The sequence below is a fragment of the Halichoeres trimaculatus genome, unplaced genomic scaffold, assembly GCF_033239565.1.
Source record: "Halichoeres trimaculatus isolate MK-OKI-2021-1 unplaced genomic scaffold, fHalTri1.1 fHalTri1_scaffold_18, whole genome shotgun sequence".
NCBI classification, from domain to species: Eukaryota; Metazoa; Chordata; class Actinopteri; order Labriformes; family Labridae; genus Halichoeres; species Halichoeres trimaculatus.
In genome coordinates this window covers 26984772-27011008 of record NW_027437196.1, presented here as the reverse complement: position 1 = coordinate 27011008, position 26237 = coordinate 26984772, and the positions used below count along the sequence as shown (strand labels likewise).

Sequence of the window (26237 nt, the reverse complement as noted above, 5' to 3'; positions counted from 1 at the left end):
CTCTCTGAGGCTGAATAGAGCTGACTAATAGACGTCTGAAGTGTTTATTGTGCAGAGTGACTCAACAGAGGAGTGATTCCAGACACATACTCTCCTTTCATTACAGATCAGCAGTTCCAATGACTTTCCAACTTTTTTAAAGCCTCCTCCTAACCTGCTTATTATGCTTCAGAATGTACTTTACAGAAGCTTTGATTAATGTGGCTTGGCTTAAAATAGTCTTGCAGTAATGCAGCAAATATCTATTTTCAGTGTGCGCGTGAGTGAGTGTGAGTGTATGTGTGTGTGTCTGCATGCATGCACATTTGTTGAGCAATTGTTGGCAGAGGTATTTCAGGCACATGGTCGGGCTCTGTGACCGACTCACAGGGAGAAGATAAAGACAGAGGGAGGACTAGAGGAAGGGAGGGAGGGAGTCTTCCCAGTGAGTCTGACTCTCTCTCAGCCTACACAGCCTCCCAACACAACCTCAGGCTCAGTAATGTTGGATACGCTGCAAGAGTGAGCTCTACCTTCCACACACGCTCTGCTATCACCTGCTTGAGGACACACACACTCGGTGAGTAGACCTTTGTATTACTGCTGCTGTTCTTGTTGCCTCTGCTGTGTTAGAGTAGAGCATCTGTTTGAAAAAGAAGGATTCAGAGGGCTGCATACTCTCAGATCAGGAGATCCTAAGGCGAGGAGACCCCTCTATCGATGGTTTCTACCACCCAGCAGTCACCCAGAGGTAACTTGTTACAGGAGCTATAATAAGCCTGAAGAGTCTTCCGATACTATAATCTTTTAACTCCTTTAAGCTGTCGGCTGCTTGTAGGCTCTCAGCAGGGGTCTGGCTTAAACTAACAAGCACTTTTACTTACCTATAGACACGCACTAGTAGCAGTTGAACAGGTTATAAAGTCTCTAAATGCTAACTTATCATAGCATCCTGTCATCAGAAATAACACTGGAAACACAAAGATGACAAAAAGAAATCAATCAAACATAAAACCATCAAACTGAAGGCTGCCAGCTCACAGATGCACACCCACCTACAGGCTGTATGTGTTCTGGGCTGCCAGCAGAAAGGCAGTCACTGTTCACCCTTTGCCTCCCACTCAGCCCAGTCAGAGCATTTTAGCACATGTGGAGGGGGGAGAAAGGAAGATGCAAATGAGGTAGAGGGCTCTTTTCATACTGAAGTCAGGACTTCATAGTTTCATGTGGATGTTGTTTTCATCAAAGAACATCAGCACTAAGATGTTCCAGTAGCTTCTTCATACAGACATATTTATACTTGTCCAAATTATTGATTACACTGATCAAACATAAAGCTAAAGGGAAAGCTTAACATTTAGACAAATATGCTTTGTTCCCTCTGGTTGTACAGTGGGATGTTAAACACATAGGTATTTAAATTTGAACTTAATCTATCAGTGTGTTTAACATTGAGTCCAGTTGTAGTCCTATTTAGCATCAAGTAACTAAAGTCCACCATGTTTTTTCCATCAATCGCTGTTAAAAATTTACTATAGATAACGAAAAAAACATTTCTTAGAAGTACGAATGGGTGTCTGTTCCTGACACAAGGTCAAGTGTGTGTGTGTGTGTGTGTGTGTGTGTGTGTGTGTGTGTGTGTGTCTGTGTGTCTATGTGTCTGTGTGTGTGTGTGCACATCTATCTATCTATCTATCTATCTATCTATCTATCTATCTATCTATCTATCTATCTATCTATCTATCTACCTATGTCTATATCTATCTATCTATCTATCTATCTATCTATCTATCTATCTATCTATCTATCTATCTATCTATCTATCTATATATATATATATATATATATATATATATATATATATATATATATATATATATATATTTGTGTGTGTTAGTGTGTGTGTGTGTGTGTGTGTGTGTGTGTGTGTGTGTGTGTGTGTGTGTGTGTGTGTATGTGTGTGTGTGTGTGTGTAAGGATGGATAGATTGATGTATCTCCAAAAATCGTTCTATCTAGCCAGCTAGCAATCTGTATAACATTTGTAAATCGGTATAGTCTATTCTTTTCTATTCTATCTAATTCTATTCTCTATAGTACTATACCCATCTATCCATATTACCATCTAAGTTAGATACAGAAATACAGACTGACAGATTGATGTATCTGTACCTAATGTACACTGACATACATACAAACACACACACGTATGCAAATGTAAAGATTTACAGTACATAGACAAATGTAAATATCCAGAAATTTGGGTGAAAACTCGTTGACTCTTCTGTTCATACAAGTCTTTAAAAATATATAACCCAAGATGCACATCGGTCCTCCACAATTACTCTTTATAAAGGCACAAGTTCCCTCAGATATTTAACAAATCTAGAAACTTCCATGAAGCCACCTCTGTTGATTCTGGAAAGAATGCACTGCTGATGATTTTGTTACTCCCCACTTTGTTCATCTTTCTTCATCAAACCATGCTTTGACCAATGACTGCCTGAACTTTTTGCCTGTGTGCTGCTAATCCAGCAGAGACAAGATTAAGACGGAGCAGCAAGGATTAGGAGTCAGCGGGGCTTCGGCTGTATGACCAGACAGACAGACGGGTACTTGAGTCATGTCAGTGGGGCTGGAGTCAGGAGTGGATTACAGCCTGAGAACTGGGAGTTAGATCAGACTCTATTGACCACCTGCAGCACCTCACATGTCCATTATGACAACACACTCCACGGGGGAGAGAAGGAGTAGAGGTGTCGACATAAGACTGCAATTTATTTTAGTGGATACAATTTAGGAGGCACAGAAATGTGCTATCAGCCTGCTCATATGGCCTTACTGACGCCTGTGCTAACTGGTTATCCAGTGGTGCTTCAATTAGAGGTTTAATTCACTCATATAAACTTGATCTTTACTCACTTAAGTTCTCATCAGAGGCTGTGACACCTTGCTCACTGATACAATTTTCTGCAATCACTATGAGATGAGACCTGAAATTCACTGTGAATACATGTGACACTGTGTCACAAACCTTGTGACTGAGGCGAACGCCAACTCAAGCTCTACATCACCAAAATCAGATAGTGGAGGAATAAGCAGGGGGATGATTGTGGGTACAAATTCTCTCTTGTCTGGCTTTGGTTCATTTTTTCAGCATACATTATAGGGCTGTGTTAGCTTCAACACACAGACAGTGGAACATGCCGTGATGTTTGCTAGCTCCATGGTGACTACTGTCTGTGCTGAATTTGATAAACCTACAAATCCTTCCTTTCTTATGACCCATTCATTCCTCTACATCCATTGTGTCAAACTACTGTAAATGTGGCTCTCTGCTTGTTCACAGACTGAACATGCAAACCTTGCAGAGTGCCCCTGCTCCAAAGCCATTATCTTATCTCCTTTATATTTAGGAAATCACAGACAGTAGCTTTGACAGGGCGGATAATGAGACGTGAAGTCCTTCAAACTTTGGAAAAACTACTCAAACGTTTTGTGCGTGCCAACAGTCCATTTGGTTTAATGCGGCACCATCATCTCCTTCAATCCAAGCACTGTGGTGGCACCAAAACCCTGTGTGGGCTCTCTTGGCTTTGTCCTCCAGTAGTATGTGCCCATAACATTAATTAGTGTTTCTTCGTCCCTGGTGTTCTTACCTGACTCCAATTTTGTTCCAATTCAGAGTATCTCAGGTTTGTGGGCATGACGCTTATTCCTGCTGCTGTCATTTAGCATTAGCAAAGACTTTAGCTGTGATTGACAGGTGTTTAGGGTTTATTTCTCACCGTCAGCTCTGTAGAAGCATCACCTGCTGCAAACACACACACACACACACACACACACACACACACACACACACACACACACACACACAGAAAGCCGCGTGCATGTTGAGAGGTTGGTCCAGTTGTGAGCCAGCATCATCTCTATTTTCAGCAGTGTGGGATAAGACCTCCATAGTGCCAACAGGTGGGCAAGCTAACCAACAGCATAACGCTCTGGAGCCTTTCTCCTTCCTTCATTTCTCCAACACTCAAGTTTTAATCTTCATTTAATCCTCAATCTGGGTTTTTTTCTGTGCACTGGAGGAACTACTTCACTTTCCTAACCCAAAATTGAGTCTGGGGTGGTCTCATGTACATTACTTCGTATATCCGGACAAACACTTTTTTTTCCCTTGTGTTTTCTCTATTTCATTGTTGTCTTTTTTTTTTTTTTAAGGTTTTTAATACAGAGAATTACATGTGCGTGACCTAAGATGATAATAAATATGTAATAATAAGTAAGTCAATTTCATGAACAGAAACCCTGTGTCGTCTATGCATATAATTCAAAGCCATTTTACTTAAAGAGGGGGTGTTCTGATTGCCATATTTCATTTTATAAAGCAACAATGCTGGATGTTCAGACTAAACAGGTGCATGTTTTCAAACCTCTACAAGTTCATATGTTAGACAAAAAAATAAAAATAAATCTGTATGTCGACTGATCAAAATACCATGTTCTTTAAATAGCACCAGATTTTCATGAGACCTGTGAAAATGATAAGGTCATCACATGAGGAGCTACTAGCTAGTCATTAGACATTGGACAGACAAGCATCAGAAACACCAGTTTCTTTCCATAGCTCCGCCCCTGACAGGCCTCCAGAGTGCTGGCCAATCAGACAGAAGGGTGTATGTTGAGCGGGGAGCCTTAAAGAGACGCCCAGTTGTGCAGCAGAAGCCCAGAGCGCTCGCACCAAACACCCCCTCCCTGCTCCTCTGCTGGTTTCCTCTGCACTCAGACGGGGCCATATTTTACTTGGCCAAAAACACAAATAAACGGACTCCCACTGAAAAACTCTGATATCAGTCTGCATTCACGCTTTATTTAGACAATTTTAAGCGCGTTACTTTCACACAAAAACACCGCTAAATAAGGCTCTAGTTCTCATCGTGTCTCTTCGTCGTGGCAGACTACCTGCGTTTGTTTATATCTGCCACGCCGCGCACGCAGACTGATAAAGTAAGCGGCAAGCGCCTCGTAGCCAGCTGTGGCTCTGCAGCGGAGGTAGCGCCGTTTTACGAACTACAGCCTTATTTAGCGGAGTTTTTGTGTGAAAGTAACCCGTGAAAATTCTCTAAATAAGGCGTGAATGCAGACCGATAGCAGATTTTTTTGGTGGGAGTCCGTTTATTTGTTTTTGGTCAAGTAAAATATGGCCCCATCTGAGTGCAGAGGAAACCGGCAGAGGAGCAGGGAGGGGGTGTTTGGTGTGAGCACCCTGGGCTTCTGCTGCACAAAAACACTGCTGTAGGGGTAATTTCTGCCCTTAACCTTGTGATAGAACCCAACTTGTTCCATCCTGCAGTATCACTTTAATCCTTGTCTCCTTTTAGAGGAGGACTCCTTCTCCTTTGAGCATCATTTGCACAGCTTCTTATGTACAGTGTGTGGTGAGGACATACAATTTGGTAGGTTTATGTCCATACCACACATGTCCTTTATTTTGGATGTGTATTTGGGGTCTGTAGTTGTTATTGGCAAATACATTCACATTCTTTATTCTCTGTAAGCTCCATCATTATTTCCTCAGGAGGTAGTTTAAACTCAATATAATTTATTGTAAGTGCTGCAGCTGTAATATTTCATCTTTATCCTTTAAATTCAACAAGCCAACATTTCCAGTACTCACACTGACAAATACATGTCAAGTATCTCCTCTGTTGTGACATTAGCATTGAGCATGTATGAGCCATGTGTGGGTGAAGGCCAATTAAGTCGGTATGTGTGTGTGGGTGTGTGAGTGGGCCGTGCATAAATGTGTAATAGCACAAATGCTTTCATGTAAACACCACAGGGTGTTTACTAAAGACTTGTACTGACATGACCGAGGCTCTTTGCTCTCAGCTGACCACGCTGAGGATTGTGAAGGTCATTTACAGTGATCTAATCCTCCTGTACGCTCAACATTAAACCCTCTTCGATTGTCCCTCAAACAACACGGATGGCATGTTGGTACAATCCGAAGATGCTCAGTAGGTTGATTCAAACAGTATCTTCACTAATAAAGGAAGTAATACTAAAAAGTGTAAGGGAATGATTCTTTCTGTAACAACATATTAAATGTGTCTATAGTGTCTATAAATTAATCAAAATAGGAAACGATTTTTACCCCTCGCTCTCACAAACAGGCTGTTTTGGTGTCTTATCTTCGTTCTCACTTGCCTCAAATGGCTCCAGGGAAATCATTAAACCAAAGGGCGCACACAGCAGTGACGTTTTTAATCAGCCATGAGAGAAGACTACAGTCAAAATGTTTGGACTGGGATACAAAAGAGAAACACAGAGAACCATGATCTGCTTTGTTGGCTCTCACCACTTTCCAAATGTGGACTAAGAGCTCTGGAGCCATCCTTGATGTGAGCTGAATAAGGATACATCTCCAAGGAGACATATTTTACAGGTTTTCACCTTTTTAAGGTTAGTCTTGGGCAGTTGTAGGGTAGCTTTCCATCATTTGCAGCCCTTAAAAGTGTTTATTAATCCTAAACTGTCATTAGTGGGAACTCTTATTTCAGCGCTATTCAGCCTTTGACTGAATCATTCGTTTTACCTGCTCCCTTTCCAGTCAGTTAAAGTTAGAAAGCTACAGTCAGAAAGGTCTGAAGGTAATGCAGAGCATAGTTTTAAAAACTGTTTGAGGTTAGCCACAATGATGTAGAAGTGTGTATGGATTGAATGAATGTGTTAATACCATTATCACACAATGGCTGAAATGCCCACACCAGCTTTAAGGTTGAGGGGTAAAAAATTCTTACTAGATAAATCGACTAAGTCGCTAAGCTAGCAACGCCTTGCCTTTTTCTCTGTCCATCTCTCTGTTGTGGGCTGCACCACAGAGCGCCCCCACAGGCCCTGGAGCACCTTCGTTTAAAAGCCCATTTATGCTAAACGTTACATACGGGTACGGGTACAGGTTATGGATATGGATATGGGTACGGATACGGATGGAGCCTTCTGTCCGTGCTCTGTATCCGTCTGTTTCAAGCTATACTACTTTCACTACTCACATCCTTCTATACATCTTTCATGTTGGCACTGCAGTTAACCGATACATCCACCGGGGGGGCAGAGTCAAAAGTAAAAACAAGTATGGTGACTATGGAGGAGATACTAATAATGCATCGCTTGTATAAAGGACAAAATCCAAGGCAGCATTGTACCTGGCAGTGGTTGATGGGGCAGTTAAATACATCGCAAAAGTTCCGTCATTGTTATTTCTTCTTTATATTTCACTAAAGCTTTGTTTCGGGTAGCAATAGCAACACTGCCCCCATGGTTTCCAGTGGTACTGCTCGGTTTGGTCTGTATCCTAAAGCTTCGTGGTAGAATGAAATCAATGCAGAGCATGGACAGAAGGCTCTGTTTGTATCTGTACCCGTGTGTAACGGTGAGCATAAATGGGCCTTTAAGGATACCCACCAAAGGGAGCAGTATCACTGGAAACCATGGGGGCAGTGTTGCTGTTACTACTCGAAACAAAGCTTTAGTTAAATATAAAGAGGAAATAATGGTGGAACTTTTGTGATGCGAGCAGTGACAGTAACATCATTTGAAACAGAGGGATACATTTTCGCACATAAAGGGAAGAGAAATGGGCCTTAAAGCTAAGCTTGCAGTGTTTCTGCGTTTACAGTTGTTTTCTAGTGGGTGTGTGTCTGACTTAAATTTTGCTCAGTACTTGCGGTTCATTTTAAGTTAAAGCAGTTGTTTTGCTTCTTGCAGCTTGTTTCCTTTGCAGTGTGTTTCAGCCACTGCATTTGAACATGATGCATATTTATCATTATGTCTGTCATTTGAGCCTTTGTAGCGTGTTTGGTCCTTGTCTGCCACTGGCTTTTTGATCAGCTTAGCTCCCTTTTGGTAGCGTTGGTAAGAGAAGGACAACACTGTTCTCATGTTCTCATGTCTGAGGATGTCGGGAAAGAAAAGAAAGGTGGAAGGTATAGGAAGCTGTTTCCCCGAACAAAGTGTAGGTCACCTGAGGAAAATGGTCCCTTCACATAGGTAGGTAGGGTCACAGGAGCAAGTGAGCTTGAATAAGGATATGATGGTTAATTTAACCTGAAATGTTAGCTAGTTGATATATTAAAGGTAGACCTGGTGAATTTTGAAATTTTATATGAATATGTGAATCAGACAGGCAAGTGTTTCTTTACATTGGGATTGTCAGGAGTAGATTAAGTGATCTTAACTTCAAGGTTTTGTTTTGAAATAGTAACTTTCAGTTTGAAGACCTTTCACTTTAGCAGCCTCTTTTTAAATGGTGTATTGATGGTGGATCAATATGGTAGATTGCTTTTGTGAACACCAAGTTATGCTCCTCACTGCTCCAAAGCTAACATAGTGCTAATATGTGAGTAGCTATATGCTTGTGGTTTGTTGTTAATCTATAATGTAGAGTTTAAAGCAGTTGTTTGCACTTTAACAAAATGTTGTTCACTGCAACTGGAGTAAAGTTCGGACATCATTATTACACAGCTGCCTCGTCTGTTGTTATGTCATCACTCCACTTAGCAATATATACAGTGTTGCTTTTGGGAGGCTAGTCAAAATTAGCTGTTAGCCGTTATTTTTATATTACCTAGCTGTTGAAATGTGACTGACAGCTTGGGATTCTAAGCTTCTCTAAAGGGTTTTTGAAGATGGGATAACTCAGGTTTCAGTATTATGGGACTTTTCTTCATCAACAAAAAAACTTTGGGAGTAACTGTCCAAGAAAAACTGAATCAACAAAGTGCAGAAAGTAAGAAATAGTCAAGTTGTTAATGGACATTTCATTTTCCAGCAGGGGGACATGTCCCTTAACATTGCCCAAATACTAGGATGGCAGTGAGTGACTGATGTCAGGTCAGGCTGAGTATAAAAAATAACTCAAGACAAAACGTTCACTGAATCCATTAAAAAGGTCAAGGAAATATCTGGTGTATCTCAAAAAATTGCTGAATTCTTAAAACAAAGATCATGAAACTCAGTTTTAATAGTTCAAGGCGTCCAAATTATTAACTCTTTCATTTGTTTTGTTAAGATTCAAAGTGACAGAGTTTTGGGGGGCACATAGATATCAATGTGCAGTAATGTAATATTACGACTTTCATTTTATTTTTTTAATGAACTTAATGATACATAGTCTCTATTATATATATATATATATATATATATATATATATATATATATATATATATATGTGTGTGTGTGTGTGTGTGTGTGTGTGTGTGTGTGTGTGTGTGTGTGTCCTTATCTAGGACCCCACATAATACATATATATTTCCATAATAATACAGTGAAAGTTACTGTAAGAGCCATGACGTAACATTTAAGTTCATCAAAATATAAATTTATTTATTTCCTTGCTTTTACATTTTTTTTCATAGTGTAAATTATTATAAATGCCTGGGCTGTTAAAGAGGTAAAAGCATCTTGTGCACAAAGATTTAATGTTGATTAGGTACCCCCCCTTTAAGGTGCCCTTTAAGGTCTTATGTGATTTCCCATAGAAGGAGCAGCATGAGACAGAAGTGGATCGTGGAGGAGTTGACTGTAGAATAGTAGATCCATGTGTTGTTCTATCCACAGCAGCGAGAGGAGCTGCTAACTTCCTGCTTTAAGACACCAGCTGCCCTTTTCCCTCCACAGCTCTATGCATCCCACAGTGTTCAGCAAGGAGCTGCTGAAAATGCCATTCATTGCTCTTTGATGAGGCTGCCATGACCTTCTTCACCTTTTACTTGTTGAACTCCTGTATCCACACAGACTGCTGCAGTAAGGAGGATGACATTTACCTTAGGTGCTATCAGCTGTGTGAACACACATAAATAATCATGTCCTGGCTAATTATCACTGAGGATCATGTTCCTTCTACAGTTTGTTAGTCCTGCAGCTTGCTACCACCCTGCTGATCAGGTGTTGGGTGGATGAAGAGATGTTTCTTGTATGTAAATGTCTTCTACAGAACACTTCAGGGTGTGATATATGGCTGATCTGAGGAGAGACAGTGAAATAATTCAGGATGACAATGTGGAAACAGTTTGGATCAAGAGAAAATGATGAAAACATTGTGAAGGACAGACACAAGTTAACTGAACTCAAGTTTCACCTGTAAAGGTTGGACAAATACACTCTAAAAAATCTGTGTGGTCAAACCTCTCATGTCATTTCATATCAGCGCAGCCATGTTGTTTCACTTTGTCCTTGTTTGTCCAGAGGTGCTGAAGGTCCCTGTGGGGCCAATGCCCTCAGATGACCAATAGGTCAGGGGGGGCCTGTTGTCTTTGAACTGCCTCGAAACTCAAAGTTTGTACTTTAGCACATGCCCTGCTGATGTGTCGAACAGGCAGTGTGGAGATTCATCAGCCAGGTTTTTGCTAACCCAGAAACATTAAATGAAATCTTAATGATGCTTACTGATGATCTTACTTTCAAACTGTAACAAAAGATCATCTTCCCTTATTGAAATAGATCGAGTGTCCCCATGTTCTATCTAAAAGGATTATTGAAGCTGTTTTTCTGTCAGTCATGGATTATGGTGATGCAGTCTATGGACATGAATGATGAATCTACCACTGCACTAAAGCTCTTGCTGTCCATCATTCAGCCGTTTGACTTGTTTTTGCAATTTATTTGATAGAGTTGGCTGGCCATTTCTTACAGAAAAGACACAATAACCACCGGTATCTACTCATCCATAAGCACTTGGCAGAAAGTTACCACTCTACTACATCCAAACCCTGGTTCATCTCCAACCCCCTCTAGTAAAGACTGGCTCTCCAGTCTCCTTATGCCAGGACTGACCTGGAGACAAGTGCTTTTAGCTTCAGTGCATTAAACTTATGGAACAATTCACAAGACCTGAACTTGAACACTTTTGTCCCATACAGAGATTTTTGTAATATCATTCTTAACAAACCGTTACCAGACAGTAACTGTTAATTGTTGGCTAATCACGGTAGTTATCATGGCCCTTTAATTGTTTTAAGTTCATGTATGTCACTGTTTTTACTCATTCTTGTGGTAGCATATTAAATGACGACAATATAGTAATTGAGGGTCCCCCTTAATGATTTCTCTATACACTTTGAATAAATGTCAATGATGATGATGATGATGATAATGATGTTATTTATAGCAAATTATCAAAATGGATTTTACTAATGCATCAACAAACTTTCTCTTTCAAAAACAAGTTTGTTACAGTGTGAAGAGGAATAATCTGAGAGATTTTGTCAAACTTTTGTAGGGTTGACCTGGTGTAATCAACATTAGGGCCTTTCCCAAACCTAGTTATCTTTGAAAGAAAAAAAAATAGATGTGCTTTATATCAACATATATTTATAACTAAAATCAAATCTCTTAAACATATTTGTTTGAAGCTCATCCAAAATTGCCATTAAGGACCCAATACAAGAAAATGTCCCACATTTAAATGCAAAGATAACACTAACATCCTGTAGAAAGACAACCCAATTATAACGTCTCATTATGACAACCACATCTGATGGACCAATTAGGCTGTTATCGTTTAGGATTTCAGGGAAACCACTGAGATCTCCACCCACTGGCTCCTGTTTGAATATGTCGGTGACTTTTGACCTTCAGGATAGAACCGCTGTTAAAAGCATGAGGCTATTTTTTTTCATCCTGTTTTACCTTAATTACTTCTACATCTCATTATGTATCCTGCTCAAACATCACTGCATCCCTTCCCTCTTGTTTATTAACAACAGTAGATAATACCTCACTATCTATTATCTACCATAAAAAAAACTGCTGTGTAATGATCTGAGCTCAAAGAGAAGAATGAAGACAGGTATTTTCCAACTGTGAAAAGTTAAGAATAATTAAGAGTTTATTTTTCTTGATAAAGGTGTGGGCTAATATGTGCTGCTGAATAACTAGTCAAGGATGGACTGCCGATTTCTTTCTTTCTTTCTTTTTTCTTTTTCTGTTGACTGTAATTAACATATTAATTACAAATATGGACGTGAGGTATAATGACTTATTCTAAGACAGCATGTTAAGTGATGAACAGTTTAAAAATAGGTGTCAGTGTGTCACCCACTTGTGATCTCTTCATCAATTTTCTGAGGTAATGTTCCTAACGTTCCTCAGAGCCACGTTTCATCTCTTTTACTTGTATTGTTGGCGTCCTTTGGTCTGTTCAGAATCTTACCTTCCCTCTTTTTTCTTGCTTTGTTCTTTCCCCCACTCCTCCCACAGCACATTATTGAACAGCGTCTGCTGCATCCTCCCTCACGTGGCAGTTTACATGAACACATGCTCTCTTTTTATACAGCACCGCCTCAGCTTTGTGCTTGCTATATGCCGAGGGTCAGGTGGTTCCTAACCTTGAGTTCCTCTCTGGTTTTACTGCCATGCATTTTAGCACAGAGCCCCGACACGTTCATGTTACATTCCCTACAGTCACTGTGGGGACCGTTCCTAAGGCCTGAGTCCATCAGCCATCTGACATGTGACACGGGCATGTCACTTTAGTTTCTGTTTGTCGGGATGTTCAGGGTGGTGTTATAACGCGCTGCAGTAAATCACTGCTCAGGAGCTTCTTTTGCTTTACAGAGTATGACATAATATCTGCTTCCTTTGAGGTGACAGGGTTTATTTTATTTTATTTTTATTTTGGTGCTGTTTCACCTGCCACTCTGCTATGACAGTGTTCCTCTCACAAGTGTTGCTTCCTTAAATTGCAATGTATTGAATTCCTCCATGCAAAAGTGCTACATTTCTGTTTAGACAACAAACTGAAAACACAAGAAAGACTCATACTGTGTGACACAAGTCTGCATGTCAGTGATCACAGACACATGTTTATTTTAAGTTAGCTTCACAAACATTGATCCCTGACCTGTGATTATTACTGGCACCAAATGTGTACCCATTCCTGCTGGCATGAAAGTCACCAATGCATTTCCTGTTGGTTAAAACTAAAACTTCACATTAAACTAAGTGGAGACTATATGAATATGTTTGGAAAGATTGATATGGCCTCGATCCTTCTGTCAATCCTTCTTCAAGCTTCTCCTCAAGCACTGAACATAGTGTGGACACAAAGCTCAGGTCATTACTTTGAGTTGCTAACACAGGAGCAGTAAATAAATCTAGTCTGTCTCTCACCCAAAGAGCTTTTTCAGTGATAGACAGAAGGAATAATGAAGACGGTGTACACGCAGAGAAACAGGGGTACCATAATTGTACCCTAAAGGTTCATTTTTTTTACACAGATACCTATAAAGTATGAAACTGGTCCTTCAGATGATGATTTTGGACCTAAAGGTGTAAATGTAACAGTGTCTGGAAAATGTACACAGTTGTACCTTAGGGTATACGAAGTCATGTGACTCATTGTATTCCCTAAATGGCTGCCCGGACTTGTCGTGTGGCCACGGCCAACCTCAGCTCTTTGCCCTGAAGAAAACATTGAAATATTACTCTTACAGTTATACTTTTTACTTCGTTTTTGATGGTCTCAAAATCCCCAAATCATTACTAATAAATAAATAAATAAAAGAATCAGTAATTAGATTTTGGCATGCCAGAAAATCCTCTTTCTTCAGCTCTGCTCAGAGCAGATGGTTTTCAGGGGGCAGGGCTTTAAACAGCTGACGCTCTGTCTGGCCAATCTGGAGAGGGTGTGCTTCTTTTCATTTTAAGAAAATGTTTTTAACAGAGTAGTTTTTCTTGTGAGGGCATTTTGTAGCTGTGGGTGAGGAGGGAATATTGTGGGTATGAGACCCTGCTGTACAATGAAATCTTAACCTGTAGTGGGCTCAGGCTGCCTGTGCTCCACGGCATGGACCCACTGTCTGTGCCTCATGGCATGGACAGTGTACCTGTTTACTTTTACTGTGTTTAATGATTTATAAACCATCAAATGTTTGACTGGACCATGCTATGACGGCCTAGTTAAAATGAAGTGTAAAAGGGATCAATTGAGTTTTTTTTTTAATTATTATTATTATTTTAATTAACTTTAAATTATCACTACTGGGAGTATTTTAAGCATAGCTGGTCCATGACATGCAGCATAGACACCCTGAACAATATCTCTATGTACAGCAGGGTCTCATATTCACTGCCTTCCTTTCTCACTCATGGTAACACAAACCAAAAGGTGCAAAAATGTACCATTGTCAGAGATACAGCACTCGTACCCTGATAAGATACTGCTGGAGTGACAAGGTGCATGTACCTTTTTATATACATTTCTAAACATTTATTTCAGAGTGTGTAAGTGAAAATGTGAACTCCCAATGTGACAGGGTGAGCAGGGCCAGCATGTCATGTTACAAACGTATGTGGTTTCTCATGTTATCTCTTTTACCTTTGCCTGATTGAGTGGTTATGGTGCAATGCAGCTCCCACCTCTGTGATGATAACCTCTTGTTTTATGTTTGTATCTATATGAAGGTATTTTAAATAGTAAAGAAAATGACATAGAGTGAAGAATCCCCCCAGTGAAAACAAGTTTCAGATCCGAGGATTTTAAGACATGGCACATTGTTTCCGCAGCTCCTGTAAAGTTTCTCCAGCGTTGGTTTTTCTTTATGGCTTCTTTGCTGCTAAATTGTTAAATCCAGTTTGATATCCAACCATACAGCCTATTTGATGAATCATCTGGTGACACTTTTATCGGCTCACTTTCAACATTGTTCTGTGTTTCCCTGTAGGCTATCATGGAGGAGGCTGACTTGCTGAAGGAGAGGCTCCAGGCAATCACGGTAAGGACCATTCTCCTGCTCTCAGAGGAGGAGACACAAGCTGGATTTCTACTGAGAACAGTCCACATACATGTAGATAAACCCAGGGCACAAAACAGTGTTCCTCCTGGTCAGGTGTCCAGTTCATGACAAAGCTAACATGTAGAGACAACAATCATTCATGCACACACTAACCAAACAGTGACCCATCGACCTGATGAGCATGTTTATGACCTGTGGGAAAAAGCCAGAGTACCACAGGTAGAGGTAAACTTAGATACACCATGTGACACAACCATCTGCATACAAGTGACTCAGTGCTGTGATGTATATCAAAACCTGTACGCCACGATGCAGCAACGCAGCAATGAATCAGGAGCTGTTTCCATGTAGGGTCTGAAAATAAAACGTGTGGGTGTGTGGTTGCAGGAAGACAGAGCTTAGAGGAAATATCAGAGCTCCAGCAGCAAGATGTGCAGGTCAGCTTTCCCATTTCCCATACTGACAGAGTATGGGGAAGCAGCACAGAGTCATCAAATCTCTTTAACAGATATGTCAGACGTGGATGAGGAGCTGTGAAGTCACCATCATCAACATGGGAAGAAAAAAGAAATGTACCTTTTAATGTGATCAGGATGAACCACCCTCTGTGTGGTCAGCCTGGTAAATCGTCTCAGAGACTGCAGCAGTAGTTTGGAAGTTTCAAAAGACATTTATTCATTTCAAGAAAATGATTTTTATGAAGGTCAAAAGCACCAAGGTATCAAAAGTGGTCGGATGGCTTAAGTCAGACCAAGGCATTGTTAAACCCATGTTTTAAACATATACACCAAAAATGCTGAATGTTCAGACTGAGCGCTGTACAGACTTTCGAATCTTTACAGATTCACGTGTTGTAGAAATCAGTGAATCCGTCTGTAAAATGATCAAAATGCTCTGTTCTGAAATAAGCATCTTCACAGAGAGCTGGCCAATCAGAGTGAGGGGGGTTTGTGGAGCAGGGAGCCTTAAAGAAACAGTAGCTAAGGGGCCGTTTACACAACAACGGTTTTAGGGTGAAACTCAAAAGTTTTGTTGCACGCCCACCTTTGTTAGAACTGAATGGCAAAACAAACTCACTTAGCATTGCAGAGTGCGGCAGTAAACACAGCAAGACCAGGAAAATGTGGAGTATGACATAAAATTAGGGATATTTGGACTCCACATTGATTCACAAAAGAACCAGGGGTCCATGGACATCGATTTGGACAGGATCATATCCTGACATTTATTTGTACCGGATTTTAACGCCAGGAAAACAGACATTGCAAAACCTGAAAGCTATGAAAGCCTCTGATTCAATTCACAGTATACAGTATATGACCAGAGTGAATGTAGGTGTTATCAATCTGTTCTTTTGGTTAAGTATAGTTCAAATCAAATACTTTATACAAACAGCTACAACTGCTTTGTGCTAAAGTACACAAGAGTATGCAAAATATAACTGAATAAAATATATTAACATGTAGAGATTTTGTAATGCAAGGTATGATTTAGCCCAAAATACAGTGTAATTTAACATTAAATGACACAAACTGGGGACCACAAATCCAGCTTTTGTTTTCTGGATTGTTTCTGTAAATTGCAGTGATCCATCAGTTTCTCTTTGTCTTTCAGCAGCCCGTCAAAAAATAGCTCTGATTTCTTTTCAAACATTTTTCGTTCAATCAATCGCAACAGCTCTTCCACATTTTTTGATTGTCTTTTAGAGTTTAGATGGTATTAAAGCAAACGCTGCCACTCATCTCCCTCTTTCTGCCACTCAGTGGGTGTAACTGCAGTGACTTCTGTTTGCTGTGACATCCCGTGGATACCTGCTATAGGTTTTTTAATCACAAATGTGGGGAAAAATTGGGACACTATTTTTGAGCTGTGAATCATGTAAAGCTACTATGAACGCACAGAATGAAGACTTAAAGAAAAAAAAAAAAAAAAACCTCTATAAACCCAAGAGCCCTGATCCATATCTGCATTTAATGTTCATTTTAATCAGAACTTACAATATTTTAATTTGAACACTCCCATTTTATTATTCCAAATAATTAAATTAATAGTATTTGGTATTTTTAGAGTTTTTTTTATTTTTGGGGTTTTTTTTTGCACACAGACCTGCTCAATCAGTTTCCAAAAACAAACTTCACTACTGAGTGATCTGATAGCAAGCATGTAACTATCATGGTACCATGGTTCCAGTTGATCTCTGTAAGTTTTATGGTGCAGACATTTCAATAAACCCTCACTGGTGCATTGTCAGATGAAGACACAGACAGAGACAGGACTATAAATACCAGCACACGTCATCCAGGAGATCCCCTTTCACTGGGACTAAGTGCCACACTGATCCAAGAGCCAGGGGCTAATCTTAGCCCACAGTGACCACCAGCGATATGACATCAAGGGACACACAGCGTGTGTTTTGATGCTGACTTAATGATTTAAGCCCCTAAGCAGCATGTTTGTCTGTGATCACCCAGACAGGATGAATGTGTGCATTGTTCAGGACTCTGAGCGTCTGGCTGACAAACCCGCCCCTCTAAGAAGAGTCCTCTTTACCACAGGACGTGTTCATTAGCAGGGAAAGTTGAAGAGTTTGTGGTCAACAGGTGGACTGACACATGCAGACAGAGAAAGACACACACACACACACACACACACACTCACACTCACACAAAAACAACAGGTAGGCTGGGCCTGGTCGTGAACAGCTATTAATGGCTGCTGGCGCTCAGCTGTCAGCTCAAGGTTGAAATGTCATCACTGGGAGACAACAGGTGGAATAGTTTCCATTCTGTCAAACGTACACATGATGTAAACGTGTGCGTGTGTGGTTTTCCCTCCTCAGGACAAAAGAAGAATCCAGGAGAACATCACGGTGAAAAGGAGACAGATTGAGGAGGAGAAATTAAAGCTGCAGTATATAAAGGTACCTGACTGATACACAGTACAGCAGATCATCTCAGAGTGGAGGGCATCTGTAACAGACTCTGAGCTGAGCTCGTACACAACCCCAAGAGGAACTCTGGGAAGCCTTCCTGTCTCTGAGCTAATAACACGAGTGCAGCCTCTTATTACTGCTCCGGCACAATCTGTGAATCTTAATTCATCAAATATTAACTGAAGTCCCTCTGCAGAAGCACAATATAACCTTTACTGTTGTTCTCACTCTAACCACTGCTGCTGTTGTTCCAGCAGAAACTGAAGCGTCAGCATTTTCAATTACAGCAACATTTCTATCTCAGCGTCTCCTGGTACTCTCAGCATCTGAACCAAGACACTTCAAGAAAGACAGAGAGAAAGAAAAGGCAAAGTTGTGTTTTTTTTGCCTTTCCTTTAAAGTTGCTGTAAACACAGACATTAATTTAATGGATAATCATGAGTTTTTGAATGAACTAATTAATTAATCTAATTTATCTTTTTATTGATTTAATTTTGACATTTTGGCTGGAGGATATGGCTGGTGTAAAATGTGAGCGTTTATAGTAACATCACATTGATCAGGGGTCTGCTAACTTTCCTACCAAATGAGCCTTTTGCCTCATCTCACTTGGATTAAAGTCATTCCAGAGCCACTTCATCTACTTTAACTTTACATTAAAGACAATACTGGGTATAAAAATATATGTGTAGTTTGAAATATTGAATAACTATTTAAACAAGAAGTTATTTGAATGTTTGATATTGTAGAACTATAGAAAGAATACTAGCCTCACCATTTTCTGTTGTTTGCCAATTCCATGCCTCATTATAGCATGCACATAAAACCAGCATGTTGGCAGTTAAATGAATCCATCCACACAGAATTGAAATAGCTATTTTATTACAAATTTGTCTTTATTTTGAATTAGGTATCTAAAGGGGAGTGTCAAACTTGAGGTTAGCCACAGGAGCATGGAAAGTTGGTGGGCTGTTGATGTTGTAGGAGGTGAAGTAGAACGGTGGCAGGCTTTATTGACAGTGTGACAATGTGTTACATATTTAGTTCAACAAAATGTTAAATCATGATTTTATTTAGTGTTAAAGTCATTAATCATTAATACCTTCCGTAGCAAAAATGAAATCTTCTTTATTTTACTAAAAACACTTTTAAAGCTACTGGAAACCACAAGGAGTAAAAGAGCAGCATGAAAGCCTCAGGTTGCAGATCCCAAACATTGATGAGCAAAACACACATGTATGTGCTTGTTAGAAATGTCTAAAACAACGAATCATTTTTTTGTCTTTTTATTTGCACCTTCTGTAGGAATAAATGTCCCATTCAAGTAACTTTGGGGAGCTGATTGTAAAGTTGCACATACTCCTAAAAACAACATTTTCCCACATCTCTGAAACATCACTTTTTCTGCAGATTTAGAGAAATATTTTTGAAATATGTTTTTCAAATATTATATATAAATGTTGAATGTTTTATATAAATGTTATAAATGAATGTCCTGATTCTAAATGTTTAGCTAAACATTTAGTTTTCATTGTAAATATTTAACTAGGACTAAGTATTTATCAAAGATTTCTAAATCTTGAGCAAAGGTTTCTAAATATTTGCAAAGATTTCTTAATATCTAGTGAATATTTTTATATCTTTTGCAAATATTTTAAGATATTTGCTATGATTTCTAAATATAAAGTCAAGATTTCTAACTTTTGTGGTAAGATTCCTAAATATTTAGCTCTGATATCTAAATATTTAGCTACTATGCAAATTCACACTCATGCCAGCCAGGTAGTATCAAAATATTAGTTTCTGAAATATTTCAAAATCTTTGCAAAATATTTATAAATTCAGTCTTGGCTAAATATTTATAACAAAACTAAGTGTCTAGAAACGTTGCTAAATATTTACAATCAGGGCACTCATTTATAACATTTATGGATAACATTCAACATTTAGATTAAACACTTAAAATTTAGATAATTTTCCACATTTATATATATTAATTCAAAAATACATTTCACACATATTTCTCTAAATTTGCAGAAAAGTCATGTTTTAGAGCTGTGGAGAAATGTTATTGTTATTTGCAGTGTCTGCAACTTTACAATTGGCGCCTGATGAGCAACAACAAACATTTATTTTTCAGAACCTTTAAAGTTTTCTCAGGCTATAGATCAATCTTTTCTATAAAATAGGGAATTATGACCTGTAAGAGTTCTTATACCAAACTAATCAATAAGACAATCAGCATAAAAAGCCATCATGAAGTTATTTTTTATGAGCTTCCTTCATAATATTTAGGGCATCAGAGCAAAGACTGATTAAAAGGAATCTGTGTTTAACACTCAATAACAATAAGAAAATACAAACCATCTAACCTGAGTCCATAGTAAAGTGAAGCACATTTAAACACCTTTGAAATGTGAAATGAGCAGTTTAACACTGACTAGTCTGAACTAAACTCTAATGTCTACAGAGAGAAGGAAACTTGGAGGGCATCTAGTGGAGAAGCTGGGAATGACAGACTCTGTCTTCCTCAACATAAAAGAGATTAATAAATGTCAAGTATAGATCATGAAATGAACTTTATACTTTGCTGATGTCTGAGGTACCTGTGTTGTGTGTTTGACCGACAGAAAAAAGCCCTGAGGGAGCAGTGGCTGATGGATGGTCTGAGTCAGCAGTCGGAGGAGGAACAGGCGGCCCTGAAGCTTCAAGCTCAGGACGAGCAGCAGCAGAGCGACCAGCTGCAGAGCAACATCCTCAGGTAATCCAAGCTTTAAAGAAGTCAGAAACTGCTCTGAAACTCATCCTGCATCCCACACGGCCAACCTGCTGAGCGCTTCAGACATCACGTAGGGGTTCATGTATGCACTCAGATCTGCTGCACTGAGTCACTGAAGGAGCTGAGAAGAGATGCTCTTTCTCTTCTTGGATGAGAATAGTTTGCATCTAGTATTAGCCACGGACTTTGGAGTCTTTCTGATTTAACCCTAACAAATAAAGTTTACCAGGAGGTGTAAGTGCTTCATAATAATTGATACTAAATTGTATAATGGCTTAATTAATAGGGAGTATGTGTGATGGATCAACCAATGGAGCTTTACCTTAGTCCTTTTCAGGGGGAGAATGGGGTTAGTTTTTATGCCTTTTACTTAAGTGTAAACTGCTCATCATCAAAACATCTTTTTTAATTTCCAACTCTTGGACTCTGACACACTGTGGGGTTGTTTGTCACAGAGTTATCTTAATGGAAAAAATCATTTTTAAAGACAAGAAAGTAGAACTAAATTTAAAGGTTTAAATGCAATAACAAGTTTACAAATACATAACTTAATAATAATATAAACACAAAATGAGCAAAGAACATGAACAGGAAACACAACAGGCCAGCCTACTGTAAATAACATATACATGTGTGATATGTGACAACCAACCTGTAAATTCCCATACCACAATTTGAGAGACAGTGCCCTCTGGTGGTGAGATATAATGAACGTGACAACCAACCCTGTTCTCCCCTAAATATTTCACTGAGCTCTGATAATAATGCAGTTTAAAAATTCCAAGTGCTTCATGTTGTGTTCACTTCGTCATCTTTTTAGTGCTTCAATCTCATCACAGCTCGTGTGACTCTTCAGTTTTGTCATTAATTGTTGAACAATCCTGACCATTTGGTTAGGATTAAAACCATTAAAAAAAAGGAAAAGAAAAATATTGGTTTTAATTAAAAACATGGTGACTCATTGTCAACTTTGATCCTTGTATAATGGTATCAGTTGAAAGACAAAGAGGGGAAACAGATGCAGCAAGATTGTATTATAAAGTGAAGAAGATCAGATAATCTGAGAGGCATGAAGAGGGGGCGGAGTTATCAGTTTTAGCCAATGTAAGTGGATAAATTCCTGCTGAGTCAGCATGTTAAGATCTAATCCCTCGGTCATATTCTGAGTCTCTAGATGATGGAATGATTTTATTTCATATGATCCTTAAATCAATTCTCCAATTCTGTCTTTTTTCTATGACTACCCAGAGAATAAACCTTTCAGAGTACGTTCCCTACAGAATGTTTACCCTGGATGGGTGTTTTCTAAGTTGCCTTGAAAACAGATCAACACACCCTAGAAGGGGAAGGGCTAACAGGAGTATTTGGGATCATTTGACTTTCTGTGCTGTGACCTGTCGCCCTCTCACTGAAAGGCTGGGTCCTGTCACAGAGGGAGGCTTTGAGGATTAGTCCCAGACCTTTTCACCTGGACTCTCTGTCTGCAGCATGTGTGTCACTCTAGGTCCAGACAGCTAAACTCTTGATTACATAAGAGAAGTGCTCAGCCAAGGATTAGTGTCTGTAAACAACAACACATGCAGGCTTTATTTACTTCATTCACAGAAACCACTGCCCTGCTGGGATAGAGTTTCCCTGGTGGTGTGTTGATGAGTAAACAAAGATTCAAACATTTTATACATGTGCAGTTTGTCCTCTCTGATACAGAGTTTTCCAATGAACAGTTACAAGTATTAGCCAAGTAATCTGTTTGTTTCACTGAAGAGCTGGTGATTTAATGGAAGCAAAACAATAAATAATCCAACTTCAATCAAACAGCAATTACCCATGCACAGAATCAACATCCTGACCAGAATTTTTAGGCTGTTTTTACCTGACAGTCTGCACTAAGGTCTTTGTTCCATTTATACATTTGGTTCAGTCTGTTATGGTTTCACTCTGTCATTATTGCAAACAGACTAGCAGACCTTTCGTGACAAACTTATGTCATATTGTCATCAATCAGGTGTTCTTTGTGTGTCTCTGTAGTTTACACTGATTGGTCATTTGACCAGGGGGCAGCCAAACTCTCCTGTCCTCTTGTACTCTCTGTCTTTCATCCTCTTCGAGATCAGTTGGAAAGTTTCAGTAGACCTAGACCACCTCTTTCGGTCGGTCTAAGGTCCAGCCACAGTCCCAGGAAGTTTCAAACCCAGTATTTTGGATCAGACCACACAGAAAAGTCCAAAAGTCAGGACCAAAAGACGCTGTTGTAAAAGCCCCCTTAGATTCTGTTTCCACAAAGTGGTTCACTTCAGTTCGTCTCAGTACAGCACACATTTTGTGGAGTCTCCTTTGACTAAAACTGGGACAGGTCCACAAATTTCTGACTATACCATCCCATTTTTGATACCTTTCTGTTGGGGTGCCAGACAAAAGCCCGGTTTCTACCAAGGAGTCCGGTTCAGATCAGTACGGCTTGGTACGCGTTAGCTCCGTTCAGCTTGGTCTTGTTTGCATTTCCACAGCCAACTGTGCCCCCTCGTGGAAGGTGACGTAGCAGCATGTAGTGTGACACCATTGCAGTGCGACACAATGTACCTCGCTAATAAATCCAACGAAGATGAAAAAACTAGAGCGCAATCAAGCTTTGTTTCAGAGAAGACTGTGTGCCAGGAGAAATGCAGTCGCTGTCTAATGGTAAGTGAGGATTCTACCAACCGATCAATGGTCTGCAGTGTTGCAGCTCCACCTTCTAAGATTGGTTCAGTCAGGCACCCATACGAAAGGGTCCCAATAAGTGGGACAGCTCGTCTCAGTTATTTGGGGATCTGTTCCGGGATTAGTCAATGGAAATGCCACAAAATGTGCGCCGTACCAAGATGAACTGAACTGGACTGCTTGGGGGAAACATGGCTATACTGATCCAACCCAGAAGGTGTAGCTAGAAACTCGCAGTTCGTTGATTGGTCGAAAGAATCGTCATTTCCTGTGCCACAGCGATTGCTGTATTTCTCCTGGTGGCACACAGTCTTCTCTGAAACAAAGCTTGATTGTTCTTTGTAACAAAGAACCACATGACAATCAAAAAGAAGACATATTGCTGGATATTTTTCATCGTTGCCCTATATTCACTGTCCTGCTTTTTATCTTCCTTGGATTTATTAGCAGGGTACACTGTGTAGCACTGCTATGCTATCACACTATTACGTAGCTGATGTAGTTATCAGGGTCCGGCTTACACACACCGCCTACCAAGAAGGGCACAATGTGCTGTGGAAATGCAAACAGGATCAGGCTTCATCAACCCAACTGGTACCAAACTGTACTGATCCATACCACTGAGAAAACCCTGTGATACTGAGAGAGATAAGGATCTAGAGTCATGTTAATACACTCATTTACATTTCTTATGTTGACCTTAAATGACCCCCTTTCATTAGTCTGTTCACTGACCAAGGGTTGAACACGTAGTGAGAATAAATCTCCCACAGACTGTAGCTATCAGCCCATTTAAACAGTCGATGAAAGACATTTTTAGGTTGCTCCTCTGCTCAGAACAGCTCCATTGTCTGAGTCTCTGAGAGGAAGGACGATCTTATTGTCGCTTCATGTTAGAGAAGGACTGAACTCTACTCACCCCATTAGCTGAGCCTTCACTGCTGCAGATTGAGAGCTGTCTCTGCTGTGCAGCATCGAGGCTGGCTCACACAGGCGATTTTCAGAACCAAATCCCTCTCAAACAATCCATCAGCACACAGGAAGGGGGTTTGAGTGAGTCTGAACTGTAAAATCCTGCCTATTGTCCTGGAGGCTGGCTGGAATGGAAAGGTCAGTGCTGATCTTGGCTGTGAACTACAGATTCATAGGTTTAAAGAATTAAGAAGTCCATTATCCTCCTGAAAGCTAAATACCCGCTATTAAGACTACATGCTGCTTCAAGTCTTCAGCTTACAGCAGAACAATTCACACTAACAGCAAAGCCACAGGGAAAGAAACAATAGGTAAACACAGCAATACCATCTGGAATACTCTGTTTAATGAAAAACACTGAAGAGTGAGTGTGTTGGCTTTATTAAAGCCATCCAGGTGCTCTGGAGTTCAGGGCTGTTAAACTCATCCTGGCCACTATAAGCCCCGTTTTCACCAAGTGGTCCAGTATGGATCAGTACAGTTTGGTACAGATTGGATCTGTGAACCCTGATACTGTTTGTGTGTCAACTGCCAACCATGCCCCTCTTGGTAGGTGATGTGTTACCCAGATTCTGATAGCCACGTTAGCTATGTAACAGCGTGACACCACAGCAGTGCGACACAGTGTAAATCGAGCAGAAATCTTCTCAAGAGAGACAGACTTGTTTGTGAAAGTAGAATCCTTTATTTTGCTGAACACAGCCTGTTCCTTTACTGAAAGGTGCCTGACCACAGGTAAAAACAGTATTTTACATTGTGGAACATTGTAATGAACCAACCCTTAACGAGTCGGCGTTAAACACACAAGGGGATAACTTCTATGATAAATCCCCACAAAAAGGCGCATCTACACGGACCAAACAATAGAGGTCAAAAAATGAAATCAAAGAACTCACACGAAGCAGTGTTTAGATCAAACAAAAATTTTCCCTTTAATCAAACCCAAATAATGTCTCGCCTGCGCACCCGGAGCGTAATGGAAATCAAACTCAAATATTTCTTTAAGAAAAACCCCAAACCCAGTCTTTTCTGTCTGTAAATAAAGCAAAAGTTCCCTCTCAACTAAAATTAGCCCAATTGTCCTTTTCCAAACCCTCTTAAAATGTCTTTCAAACAGTTTGTGTGTCCATTTTCTGAATGAAAGCCGTAACGAATAAAACATAATCCACACCAGAAAAAAAAAAAAAAAAAAAACGTGATCGATCAACAGAAAATCACTAGTATACCAGGAAAAAAATACAAAAATTAAACATTCTCAGTCTCACCCCCCTGGAAACAACTTAAATCCACTCAGCTGTGGTCCGTGCTCCTCCTGGTCCTGGGGATAATCCACAAGATCCATTGGGCTTTAGAGGCACGTATAAGTTAGCACCTCTGGGAAACTTATTTTAAGATTAGGACACCTTTTCCCCACACAGTTTGTTACTTTTTCTTAGGTTTCCCGGCCCTTTCCACCGGCACGCCAGTTTCTTTGTCTTTTTTCCCTCTCGAACGCCTCTCTGCCCCTTCCCTGACGTCACGTCCTCCTTTTATAATTTTGTCCTTTCTTTTCTTTTCTTTATTGACCAAGAAACCAAATCAGGACACAAACAGGTACCCCGTCCTATCTTGCATTTTTTTTCTTACAGGGATTTATTTTCATTTTACTGCATTCCTTTCATTCACTTCATTAATCACAACAAAATTTTCCTTATTTAATCAAACTTTCTTTTTTGTTGACACTGTCACAACATAATGATGGTTGTTAGCATCTGGCTTGACCATTTCAGCCTTTTTCATTTGCACATTGTAAATGCAGCATTAATAGGACCCGTGAGGTCCTCATTAGTGATTTTTAGATAGTCTATCTTTAATGTATTTAACTCTTTGTAATCCATGATTTGAATTGAGGGTACCAGCAACAAAAAGATAAAATAAATAAACGGATGCTATTGCTTAGTATCTGTGGTTTAGTTTGATTTTTCTGGGAAAACAAGTTCATTTGTGGCATGTTGATCAAGACTCCTATTGATGATCCTATACTGGCCTGTAAAGTTGAGCGATGAGACGCAAGATCTGTCCTTTTTCTTGAAGG

The 26237-nt window shown here is 39.8% G+C and overlaps 1 protein-coding gene across 1 annotated transcript in view; it reads left to right on the top strand.

Moving 5' to 3' along the window:
- The first annotated feature begins 365 nt into the window (after positions 1-365).
- Positions 366-26237, top strand: part of LOC141807430 (uncharacterized) — a 75653-nt gene continuing 49781 nt past the window's right edge. The window contains exons 1-4 of the mRNA XM_074693447.1: positions 366-559; positions 14709-14759; positions 17620-17700; positions 20343-20473. Of these exons, the coding sequence (XP_074549548.1) occupies positions 14715-14759; positions 17620-17700; positions 20343-20473 (257 nt within the window). The 5' untranslated portion in view covers positions 366-559; positions 14709-14714. The remainder of the gene's footprint in view (positions 560-14708; positions 14760-17619; positions 17701-20342; positions 20474-26237) is intronic.